This window comes from Bactrocera oleae, chromosome 3 (genome assembly GCF_042242935.1).
Source record: "Bactrocera oleae isolate idBacOlea1 chromosome 3, idBacOlea1, whole genome shotgun sequence".
In the NCBI taxonomy this organism is placed as follows: Eukaryota; Metazoa; Arthropoda; class Insecta; order Diptera; family Tephritidae; genus Bactrocera; species Bactrocera oleae.
Genome location: NC_091537.1, coordinates 57224272 through 57236809, shown reverse-complemented (window position 1 = coordinate 57236809; position 12538 = coordinate 57224272). Strand labels below are relative to the sequence as shown.

The window sequence follows — 12538 nt, the reverse complement described above, 5'->3', positions numbered from 1 at the left end:
TTATAGAGATCAAGACAGGACTCGAACAGTTGATAGAAAATAATAATCAACAACGGAAAATTAACAGTCAATTTGAAAAAATACTAGAAACTCTAGACCCAAAGTCAATTACTGAAGAATTAATTATTACAGAAGTTTACAAGGAATTAGAAACAATCACCAATACCATTAATTTTGCAAAAACAGGAAACTTTTATTCTGGTACTCTAAACCTCAAAGACATTCAAGAACTAAAAATTATCTGGGATTAAATATTTGTAAACAGGAGTCTTTGGACAACTGTACGATCCCATTGCTTGAAAATAAAAAGGCAAAATGTAATGTTCTTCAAGAAAATAATAGACCACTTATTGTATTAGATCACGGAAATATAATTATTGATGGAAAACATTTGTGGAACGGACAACGTGTTTATGGTCCAAACCTGTTACAATTTAATCATAGTACTAATTTAGATAATAAGGTATATTTCAATCACGATCAGGAAATTAAAGATGTAATTCATGCCCACCAAGGTGAACAATTAGAAGTTCTGAAAATATTAACCTCCAATTCAGATTATACATTTTCAAATATTCAAAACATGTATAAATACATGATTCCTATTGAAGAACAACCAGAAAAGTTCATATTGTACCTAATACTTATTGTAATATCTTTAGCTTTATTAATTTATGCTCCTGTAAAATTATGTGAATGCTATCGAGCCCACCTAGAAGATAAAAAAGAACGATTATTCCGCCAAACATACGAGATCGAACTTCGTCAACTCCACGCCCAGATGACTTGAAATGAGGACATTTCATCTTAACACAGGGGAGAGTTAAGGAACGTTTCATTAAACAGAAATGACCAAAACATCTCTTGTTTATGCTGAACCACACATAAACAAATAGTGATAAGAAATCCCAACATCTGCTGCACACATGGTGTCAAATAGAAATGGTATCACACATAACGAGTGTTATCTCCTACACGCTATCCTCTCGAGACCGTTTGTAACGACCAACAATCGACCGTAGATAGTGTGTCTATCTTCAAATAGCATAGCAGACAGCAAATAAAAACTAGTACCATAAAATAGTATAAATAACTTTATAATATATATATGTGATCAGTCTTAGTTTTTGTGTGAATAAAAGAACTTGCCCTGACGGTGCAGAAAACCCAACAACATGATTCAATTATAATTAACTAGAGTATAAAATGTTCGGTTACATCCGAACTTAGCCCTTCCTTACCTGTTTTTTGTATTTATATCATAGATAGTCGGAAGTACGTAGCAGGAGAAATATACGAATATATATCGTAATTCTCTCGAGATGTTTAGTGCTGTTGCAGCAGCAAATATTACAAATACAGAGTTATCAAGATACATTTTGTTCATATTTATATATATCTGTAATATAAGTAATTGTTTATAAAATTGTATTGTTAATATTATATTAATTATAATATTATATAAATATTATATTAATTATAATTTATTTTAATAATTAGTTTAAGTAAATACGTTTTTTTAAATAAAAGTGGGCAAAATAATGCAAACAAGTAAAAGGAAAAATCGAGTGCCTTCAGGTGCTGGAAAAGCTTTATATTAAACAAGTAAGGAAGGGCTAAGTTCGGATGTAACCGAACATTTTATACTCTCGCAAAGTCAAATGGTATACTCGTTTGAGATTTCTTTGTGGATTGACTGATATTTTCGGTAGAAGGTCAACTATAGGCACTGGGGTCCACATATTTAGTACTTAGGGGTTTGAACAGTTTTGGTTCGATTTAGACAATTTTTGGCCGCAAGGTGGCATACTTTAATTGCATTATTCACGCAAAGTTTTACCCCGATATAATCATTGTTACCTGATTTGCATAGTGGAAAGTAAAAGAATCAGATGGACTTGAAAATGGTGTTACATGGGAAGTAAGCGTGGTTGTAGTCCGATTTCGCCCATTTTCGCACTATGACATAGAAGGAACGTTATGCACCGAATTTGGTTGAAATCGGTTAAGCAGATCTCAAGATATGGGTTTTCACCTAAAAGTGGGCTGTGCCACGCCCACTGACTAATTTTGAACGCGGTTTCTATAAAGCCAATTTATACCATCTCAGAGATAAAATTTAATGTCTCTGGCGTGTTTAGTGCTTGATTTATCGCGCTTTTAGTAGTTTTTAACAGTACCGTTATATGGGGAGTGGGCGATTTCAACTATTTTCACACCGTCAATAGAAGTGCTAAAAACATTTGCTTCTAGTGAATTTTGTTATTATAGCATTAGCGGTTTAGGAGATATGCACATTAAACCTATTAGAGGCGAGGACCACGCCCACTTATTAAAAAAAAGTTTTAACTGCAGATGCCCCTCCCTAATGTGATCCTGTGTACCAAATAACAGTCTTGTATCTTATTGCGGAGCTTAGTTATGGCAAGTTATTTGTTTTCGATTAATGGCGTTTTGTGGGCGCGGCAGTAGTTCGATTACACCCATCTGCAATACCAACCGTCTCACGGTACCAAGAAACATGTCTACCAAGTTTCATAAAGATATCTCAATTTTTACTCAAGTTAGAGCTTGCACGGACGGACGGACGGACGGACGGACAGACAGTCACCCGGATTTCAGATCATTTATATATATATAACCCTATACCTAACTCGATTAGTTTTAGGTGATACAAACAACCGTTAGGTGAAGAAAACTATTATACTCTGTAGCAACAGGTTGCGAGAGTATAAAAATACTCCGAAAGAATTTAGCATTAATTATTCGAAGAAATCGTGAATAAACTATACCGAGGATTGGGCCGCAACGGGAAAATCACGCCACTTTTAGCAACACACGCCATCCTAAAGCAACATGTTGCGACACAACAGTTACATCACGCCACTTCTAGCAACACACGCCATCCTGAAGCAACATGTTGCGACAGAACAGTTAAATCACGCCACGCAAGCAACACAACGAGTATTGGGCTGCAACGGGAAAATCACGCCACTTCTAGCAACACACGCCGTCCTAAGCATTATGTTGCGAACGGGCGAGCAAGCAACACACGGCTTGGCGGAAAGCAAGCAGGCCGATCAGCAGGCATTCAGGACAGGACTGTGCCAGCGAGCACTACGATGGACGGGTGATCGGAGAATATCTTCTACGGTAGGACGCGAGCAGCGGTGGAATCGGGGTAAGCCTACGCGAGCGCTTGCAGAAACGTCCGGGCGTCGTCGCGGTAGCACCCACGAGCGTCAATTCACGCAGCGGTGGAATCGCTGTCGAGGTCATCATCGGAGCAGGACACGGAACGTAAGTCATCCCGTAGCACACCCAGAGCGCGACACAGTAGTATACGCGATAGTATACTAACTATTCAACGGGAGCGCGGAAAGGCAGACGACGTTTTCCGGCAGTAAGGAGTGAATGTCTCGCAGTTAGTCGATCCTCTGGCAGGCATTTCACTCCTTAACGTGCGAAGGCCGGAAGTCACGCGTGAAGTTGGTAGTGAGTCGATCCTCTGACCTGCTCCACGCTTGGCATCGCGGCCGCTGTCACTGCCCTCCGTAATTCCACGTGAGAGTGACTCGCTAACGGGTTACGTGAACGACTACCCTGTCGAAACGCCAGCATCGGGTGACGCTTTTACAACGCGGATCCAGAGAATGTGTAATTGAAAGTGGAATGAACGCCGGCATCGGGTGACGCTCCTACAACGTGGATCTCGAGATTGTGTAATTGAAAGTGGAATGAACGCCAGCATCGGGTGACGCTCCTACAACGCGGATCTAAATATTGAGTGATTGAAAGTGGATCTACATATTGTGTTATTGGAAGACAAATAAAGAACGATTTGTAAAGAGCCCCACAGTTTACAAATTTATTGTAACGAACCCTGGACACGGCGAGTATACCTCAGCAAACCATAAGAAGCAGGGGGCAGCAAAAAGCTTCGTTACAATTAGATACGTGTGATATCCACTCAACCAAAGAGGCTGAATTTAATATATATTGAATTGATGTGGAATACGTCAACCAGAGGATCAGAATTCATTATATTAAGGATATGAGGTTTATATCAATTCCAAAGAAAACTTGACCATTTTATTTCAATAAAATATTACATTTTGACTAACATGAACGGTTTAAAGTCAGGTGGAAAGACGGAAATCATGATATGAGGTATATTAGGGGCAAAGAAAGAAACGGTCTAATTGCATTAATTTGGAGATTGCTTAGGTATACTTGATAACATATTTTCAAGCAATTTTCTAAGTATATAACTTATGCACTGAACGAAATATTCGCCATAAACTAGCATATGCGTTTGTTAGAGGTAACAGATGATAACCAACAGAGTAATACGTCGATGAAAATAAAATAATAGATATGCTTGTTATTGTTAACAAATAGGTAAGAATTGCGCTAACATGTTTGTTAAAGAAACAAATTGGCGACCAAAACAATAATTCTAAGGGTAACTGGTATTGCTGTTATGAATAACACATAGTTAACTCATTTGCTAACACATGTAAAAGGCCAAGGTAACATATAGCTAACATGTTCGGTAACACATGCATTTGTTACATTTAATAGACTGTTAACTGATTCGGTAACCAATATAGGTATGTCATACTGCTAATTAGCGTGGCGTTTGCGTCCAGCTAGTCGCCTGAAACGGTCGGAATTATGGCCTAACAACTCTTGGTTCTTTCATCACGATATTGCCCCATGTCATACTGTATTAGTTCTTCCCGTTATTTTTTTGCCAAAAACTCGATTCGTATCTTTTCGGAACCACCGTATTCTAATTAGGCTCGGTGAGACTTCTGGCTGTTCAGCAACCTCAAAGTACATTCATGCATATACATATGTACATATGTATTATATATGGAAACCAAAACAAAATTATTGAATGCACTAAAAAACCAACTGCATAATGATACTTAAAATAAGATATAAAATTATTCTAAACTCATGTAGTCCGGTCAATTTACGCCTAAAATCAGACGGAATGTTACATAAATTCACATAAAGCTGAAACTCTGCAAAATTGCTCTAAATATAATTATAAAAGAAATCTCAAAACTCCTCATCATTCCGGTGTGTGCAAAAAAATTTGGACGAGGTCAAAGGTCAAAAAATGAGTTTTTCGCGACTTTCACCAAATTGGTGAGTTTTTTCGCAAAATTACCCCAGACCCAAATTGTAGATCATAAAATTCTCTACAAAAAACATATTAATCATTTTTTTCCGAAGAGCCACCATTTTGGAGATATAACGGATTAAAAGTTTAAATAGTTCGTAGTCGTCATAATTTGCACACGTTTCCACGCTACCTCCTATGAGCTCGTTTTTTTTAACTTGGTTTCCCCAGTAGGCCTATTCCACGGATCTGTTGTGATTTTGTTTGTTCCAGAACTATTGCAAAATAATATCTATTAAAAAAGTTTGGTAAAAATAAAAGCGGTGTAATTACAAAAAAAAATTAGCATACTTTATTCATCTGAATCATAATTTTCTAATATTTCTGTTTCCTCTTGTGCTTCTTCTACTTCTTCTCGTTCTTCTTCTTCTTCTTCATCTTCTTCTACAGTTTGGGTGCAAGTAAATTTCCCCAATAGCGGTTCCTCGTTGGTATCATAGGAGTCTTCTATAGTTGGTGACTCAAAATTAGAACACGACCGGCCTTGACAATGTGTACAGGCCAGGGAACAAAACAGTCCAATTTTTTTGCAACCACATTTAGCATTACATCCCTTTTTTATCTTCACGAATAATAGATCCTGCAGCTTCCAAAATTCTTAATCGTTCTTCTTGCTTATTAATTTTTTTTTTCGTACCAAGCTTGATTCAAAATGACATGATGATTGTCTATCAAACATATAAATGTTGATGCTCCCGATTTTTCAGTGATAATAAGTTTATCGCCATACTTCAGCTTAAGTCGTACCTTAATTGTCCTGTTATCTAAAGTTATTATTTTGGAAACATTACTTAATTCATTTAAAGTGAACTGACAGTCATTGCTACTTTCTATATATGTGAATATTTCCTCCATTGCCAGATTCGTACTTTCATTTTTGGGACGTCCGACTTTACCCCCAGTGGTCGGTTTTAAAAATGAAGTATAACAATCTTGATGATAGTTAGCTTCAGCAACAACTAAATCATGTTCAAATTCCATTCGAGCTACAGTAGCTTTTGATATAGCATCGGAACGAGGCCAAGCAATTTCCAAAAATGAATTTTTGAATTGAAGTGTACTTACCTCACAAATTCTACTGCGACGATGTAGGGATTTTTTTCTCAGAATTTTCATTCAATTCATTGCCGCAAAATAAGCATTGTTTTTTAAAAGAAAAAGCTGAATCACTTAAACGTGATCTAGTACGAGGAGGACTTACTGATGACCTTGTAGATGTACTGGCTTCTTGTTCTTCGTGTTTTCTTTTGGTGAGTACAGCAATAGAACACTTTCGTGTATAATTTTTATGACACTCCTCATGTATTGTTACACTTTTTTGTTTTATAAGATATTTCGAAAATCCATCATCTCTTTCAATACTCGCATTAATCAATGTCTTCATACCACGATTAACAGTTACAGTTTGACCTTCAGTTAAAAGATGAGTACAAATAAAACAATAATTTGACATTTTTGTTATAAAACTCAAAACAGCACGAAATAGGTTAGAAAAGAGGTTAGGATAAGCACATGTTTTCACAACGGAGTTGCGCACAAGACTAACGGTATCTATTTCATTTATAAGGCACTCTGACATGTATATACGTAACATACTTATGCAAATTATGACGACTACGAATTATTTAAACTTTTAATCCGTTATATCTTCAAAATGGCGGCTCTTCGGAAAAAAATTCTTAATATGTTTTTTGTAAAGAATTTTATGATCTACAATTTGGGTCTGGGGTAATTTTGCGAAAAACTCACTAATTTGCTGAAAATCGCGAAAAACTCATTTTTTTTTACCTTTGACCTCGTTCCAGGAACGAATTCGATTAACCCAATTTTCAAGTACTTATTCCACTAAATCAAGTCGTATGTCATGAATAGCTCGTTCAATATTGACTTCTAAAGCTGAAAAAGGGTCTGGTTTATTGCTAAAGAACAATGACTTTAAATAACCCCATAAGAAGTAGTCTAATAAATCACAACTGCTTGGAGGCCATTCAATGTCAAAATTTCTTGAAATTATCGAGTCTCCAAAATTTTCTCGCAATAATTCGGTGGTTCATGTGCTGTGTGGCACGTTGCCTCGTCTTGTTGGAACCAGATTTTTTTTTTAAACTGTCAATTTAGGTGAATGGTTGTTCATGAATAATTTGTGGTTTTCTTTCGCACCAGAATCGAAAATTTTGTTTATTTATCGCACCACTCAGATGACAGTGAGCCTCATCGGAGAAGATGATTTTTTTAAAAAAATCGTGATCGTTTTCAAATAGTTCCACAACAAAATCAGGAAATTTACGAAGTTTACCGTGGTCCAATGGTTTCAGTTCTTGAGTGAATACAATATTTCCGACTTCTTAATTGCTAAAATTATCCACAAGACTGCGCTTTTGCCGGCTTCCTTACAAGACGGGTAAAAGTTAGCTAACTGGCTACCGATAGATTGTAACGAAGCTTTTTGCTACCCCTGCTTCTTGTGATTTGCTGAGGTATACTCGCCGTGTCCAGGGTTCGTTACAATAAATTTGTAGACGATGGTGCCTTTTACAAATCGTATTTTATTAAAAATTACCATACATCCACAATTTCTCTTTAACTTGACTATACAAAATGGTGTCCTCCGCGTTGTAGTGGAGTCACCCGAGGATAGCGCTATGGCAGAGGCGCGGTTTGCGTGGCCCGTTAGCGCGTCACTATCACGCAGAATTGCGGAGGGCAGTGGCAGCGGCCGCGATGCCAAGCGTGGAGTAGGTCAGAGGATCAACTTCACTCGTGACTTCCAGCCTCCGTACGGTTAAGAGTGAAATGCCTGCCAGAGGATCGACTCACTGCGAGGCATTTACTCCTTACCGCAGTAGCGTCATCCGCCTCTCCGCGCTCCCGTTGAATAGCTTTTATACGATAGCGTATTCTACTCTGCCGCGCTCTGGGGTTGCTAAGCGGCTTAGGATGATTTACGTTTGCGTCCTGTGGTGATGATGGCTTCGACGGCGATTCTACCTCTGCATGAGTTGACGCTCGTGTGTGCTACGACGACGATGCTCGGATGTTTCTGCCGGCGCTCGTTTAGGCTTAGATGACGACGTCCTGCTGCGTGCGTTGACGCTCGTGGGTGCTACGACGACGACGCCCGGATGTTTCTGCCGGGCGCTCGTATATAGAAGTTTAAAAATGATCCCGGACTACAGGAGACTGGGTTGGCGACCGAAAGTTTACGGTTGAGTCGGTCAGCGGATCAACTCACTACCGAGCTCACCCTTAACGAACGGCGTTCACAACTTAAGACTACCCAGAGGATCGACTCACTGCTGAGTCTAGTCATGCGTGTGATCGCTTTTACAGTCCTGTGCTGATTCACTGCTGATGGGCCTGCTTGCTTTCCTCCAAGCCGTGTGTTGCTTGTTCGCGCGAGTTAACGACATAGCCGCACACCGCATACATATCTGTATACAATATGTGATCTCTACACTTCACATACACATCGTACATAAACATATGTACATTAGATTAGTTTCGAGGTATGCACCGCGACCTATGGTCTATTGTGCCCTTCTTCATATACATATGTACATACATACATACATATCATAGATACTTATATATAAGTGACATAGCATATCACTTATTAGACATAAATACACAAAATCAAAATAAGCATATGTAAACATACAAGTATCTATCAGTTAACACACATTGTAAAATATAAATACTAGAGATAAGAACATATAACAATAGAAATGCACTATCAATAACAACCCAAATATAACAATAGAAACTAATAGTTTTATCTGTTAGTAAACAGATAACTATCAATACAGCTCAATAGTATAAATAGCACTAAGATTTATGTAAACTAGTTAGTCTTAAGAGTATCAATAATGAGCACACATTTCGGTGCAGCTCAAAAGTATATTTCTTTCTACTCATATCGCGTAAACGATATTAACTCGCGTTCGCAACATGTTGCTTTGGGATGGCATGTGTTGCTAGAAGTGGCGTGGTTTTCCCGTTGCAGCCCAATACTTGTTGTGTGGTTTACGTGGCGTGATTTTACCGTATCGTACCGCGCTTGCCATGTTTCGTTTTCCTTCTTCTTGTATACCCTTGCTATGTGGTATTTGTTTAACAGGGTGCGTCTTCATGCGCTGTGTGGGCTAAGTTCCGTATGGGTATTTAGTTCTCACAAGATTATCAGATATTAATGCATTAGTTATCCGATAGGTAACTTTTTTCTAGTATTATCTATATCTACACCTATTTTTGTTCTTTCACTACACGTCGGTGTGATTATTCTACTCGCTCTCTCTCATTGCTGCTGCGCAAATGCTACATAAATTGTACTACTCTACTTTGCCAACTATTTTGGAAAACTCTCTGTTGCTCTTTGGTTAACCGCGTCCTTTTCATTGGCTATTTGTTTGGTTAGCCATCTGGTACTGAAAATAATTTGTTTGGTTATTGCTATTGTTTCAACTGGTTCATAGGTTATTTGTTTGGTTATCCATTGGTTACAGAAAACTGGTTGATCGGTTACCTCGAACGCTTCTGTGGGTTTTTTGTTTGGTTATTTATTGAATACAACTAACGCATCGGTTACCTTTTTTCTTTATAAATAAAACAATCTAAATTCTCATTCAATTTTAATTTATTTAATTTTTTTTTATTTACATGTTTACGCATTATACTTCCATTTTTCTTTTTTAAAAATCTTCTATATCGACAAATCCGTTACAATTAGTGTCAGAAGTGGGATTGTCAAATAAACTCCCAAAGAAAGAATTGTTTAAAAATGGATAACTTTAATGATTTAAAGAGTTCACAATTGAAAAGGAGCTAGAGCAACGTGTTGGTCGTCGACCAACGTCTGCTGAGTGCACGCGAGGTCCATTGATCTAGAGCTAGAAGGACAAACACTCCTTTACCAGCTTTAATTGCATGGTTCGCGCGCTCAGGGCTAGTATTGCCGCCCAGAGCAACGAAAAAGCCACCTCAAGTGGCCCCAGTGATGCAGTAAATCTAAATTTTCCGGAATGCAGCTGAAGGAGGAAAGAATTTCGGCGTGCCCTTGTTCGGACCACCCTTGCCGGCAATGTTTAAAATTGCATTAAGAGCTATCGTTGGTGTGGTCCGCAGTGCACCGGATATACCGATAAGCGCCGCTCTTTCGAGCGCCTCTACCAGACAAACACCCCCTTAGGTGAGAGTCCCCACCTTTTTTCTATAGCTCTTTTGCAGCAATATAAGGCGACCGATGCCTTCTTCACTCTCTCTTCAATGTTTAGCTTCCAGGCAAGCTTTCCATCAAGGACAAGCCGTAGGTATTTCACTTTATCAACATGTTGAAGCCGTTAACCCCGAAAGAGGTGAGAAGCACATTTGGGATCTTATACCTCTAAATAAAATCATTTCGGTTTTACTTAGGTTGACGGCTAGGCCGCTTCTAGTCGACCGACCTAACTGTAATATAGGCATGCTGAATCCGTAACAGTTTACCCTCGGTATTCTGCTCCTAATGTACAGATCATAAGTCTCTCCAACTCCCCGCTGCTCGTTGTCCAACTACTATCGGCATTTCTCAGATGCCTCAGTAGGATTTTTTGCAAGAATGCGCCTGAACCGTGAAGACCCATGACAATCCTCTACAGAAGGCTTTCCACGAGACTTTCTTGGCTTTCTTCAACTTTGACTTGTAAATGGCCAGTCCAGCCTTGTACAACGCCCAGTCGTCACTAGAGCCACTTTTACGGGCTTTGTTAAAAAGTCTTCTGCTCGAAGATCTGATCTCTGTTAGCTTCAAAATCCACCAAGAATATTTCCCTTTGCTTTTCTGAGTTCTCCGAGGACAGGAGCTTTCAAGAGTAGTTCTACTAACAGAGCTGAAAGCCTCGACGAACTCATCAATCGCATCCGCAGATAGGATCGAATCCTTGTCGGGAGCGGTTGGAAGAACTGGTCGAAGCTTCCTGCAGTACAGGATCCAGTTGGTATTCCTGAAATTTCTATAGGTTTTGAGCTCGAGGTGTTCAAGCTGGACCCAAGATATTTATGATCGGAGAAGGAATGGATGTCTAGAACCCTCCATTCCGAAATCAAGGGAGCAATTTCGCTAGAGGCTAGCGTAACGTCAAGGACTTCCGCCCTGCTAGCTGTTACAAAGGTAGGACAGTTTCCTCTATCGCATATAGAATTGTCTACACTACAAATAAAATCAAAAAGTGACTCACCTGTTGCGTTGATGTCCGAGCTCCTCCAGACGGTGTGCCTTGAATTGGCACGCGAGCCTATTAAGACTGCGGCTTCTTTGTGCCTGGCCTCAGCCAGAGCCCTCTTCAGCAGGTCCGGAGGTGACTCCACCTCGTCGTCGTGCTGCATGTAGGCTGAGACAAGCCAGAGTTCTCCAGCACTGTCCTCCAGCCTAGCAGTGACGACTTCACGTTGCTGAAATTAGACAAAAGAAAAACGTTAAGTTCGTTTCTGATCAACAAGCAGGCTATGGTTCTACCTGTGCTGCTCTCCGCCAGGAGCTTTTGTCCTTAAACCAGAGTTGCCGTTGCTACTAAGCCACGATTACTGGATAAGGACAACGTCGGCTTCGTCCCGTCCTAGACGTAGCAATCGATCGGCGGAGGTCGCATTCGATTACTGGAGGTTCATTTGGAGGATGATTCATCCTGTGGGGCTCGCTCTGCCCCACTTTCCCGCCATTCGTGTCGCTCAGCCTCAGACGGTCCGACTTCAGCGTTTTAGCTGCGGTCACACGTTTCCCCACGGGACCTTTAGCGTTCGCTTAGAACCCCGTGCTCCTCATGAACTTAGCAGAGGTTCTCTTTTGGCTTAAGATATCAGTCGGCAGATTCCCGCCCTACCGACCCTCGCGACGGTAAGCCAAGCTATCCAGAATTTTTGCACTCACCCTTTAGCGGGGACGATTTCGTCCCCCTAGATAAAGATGTCCCCTTGAGGGAACCGTCCACTTTTGCAGAGGTCGGTTTCGACCTGCTTCCTCCCTCGTCCTTAAACATTTTTACACAATTGCCCCGTGCGCCTCCAACTGTGCTGACAACCGCATTTCTAACTGCGAGTACAATTGTGATTGTTGTGCCATCATTTGTGTTGACATTTTTGCTATTTGTATGGTCACCTGCGATATACCTACCTCCCGCTCTTTCAACTGTGTCGACTACTCTCTCCTCTATGTCGATATTTGCGTTGACATCTGCGACATTGCAGGAAAAAACATATTTATGTCCTTTTTCGTAGTCTCTTCCTCTAATTCCGATTGAAACTTATATTTAATATCAATATTTTCAGCTTCCATCGCGTCTCGTACCCACGATTGCAATTCGCATTTTATTC

General features: G+C 39.8%; 1 protein-coding gene across 2 annotated transcripts in view; it reads right to left on the bottom strand.

Moving 5' to 3' along the window:
* The window catches only part of LOC106623288 (uncharacterized), an 84795-nt gene extending 78133 nt beyond the window's left edge, over positions 1–6662 (bottom strand). Inside the window, exon 1 of one of the 2 annotated variants that reach the window (XM_036375830.2) lies at positions 6396–6662. In XM_036375830.2, the coding sequence (XP_036231723.2) occupies positions 6396–6647 (252 nt within the window). In that variant the 5' untranslated portion in view covers positions 6648–6662. Of the gene's footprint in view, positions 1–6259; positions 6371–6395 lie in introns of those variants that run through there. The other variant, XM_036375832.2, reaches the window with a different exon arrangement.
* Between the last annotated feature and the right edge of the window lie 5876 nt (positions 6663–12538).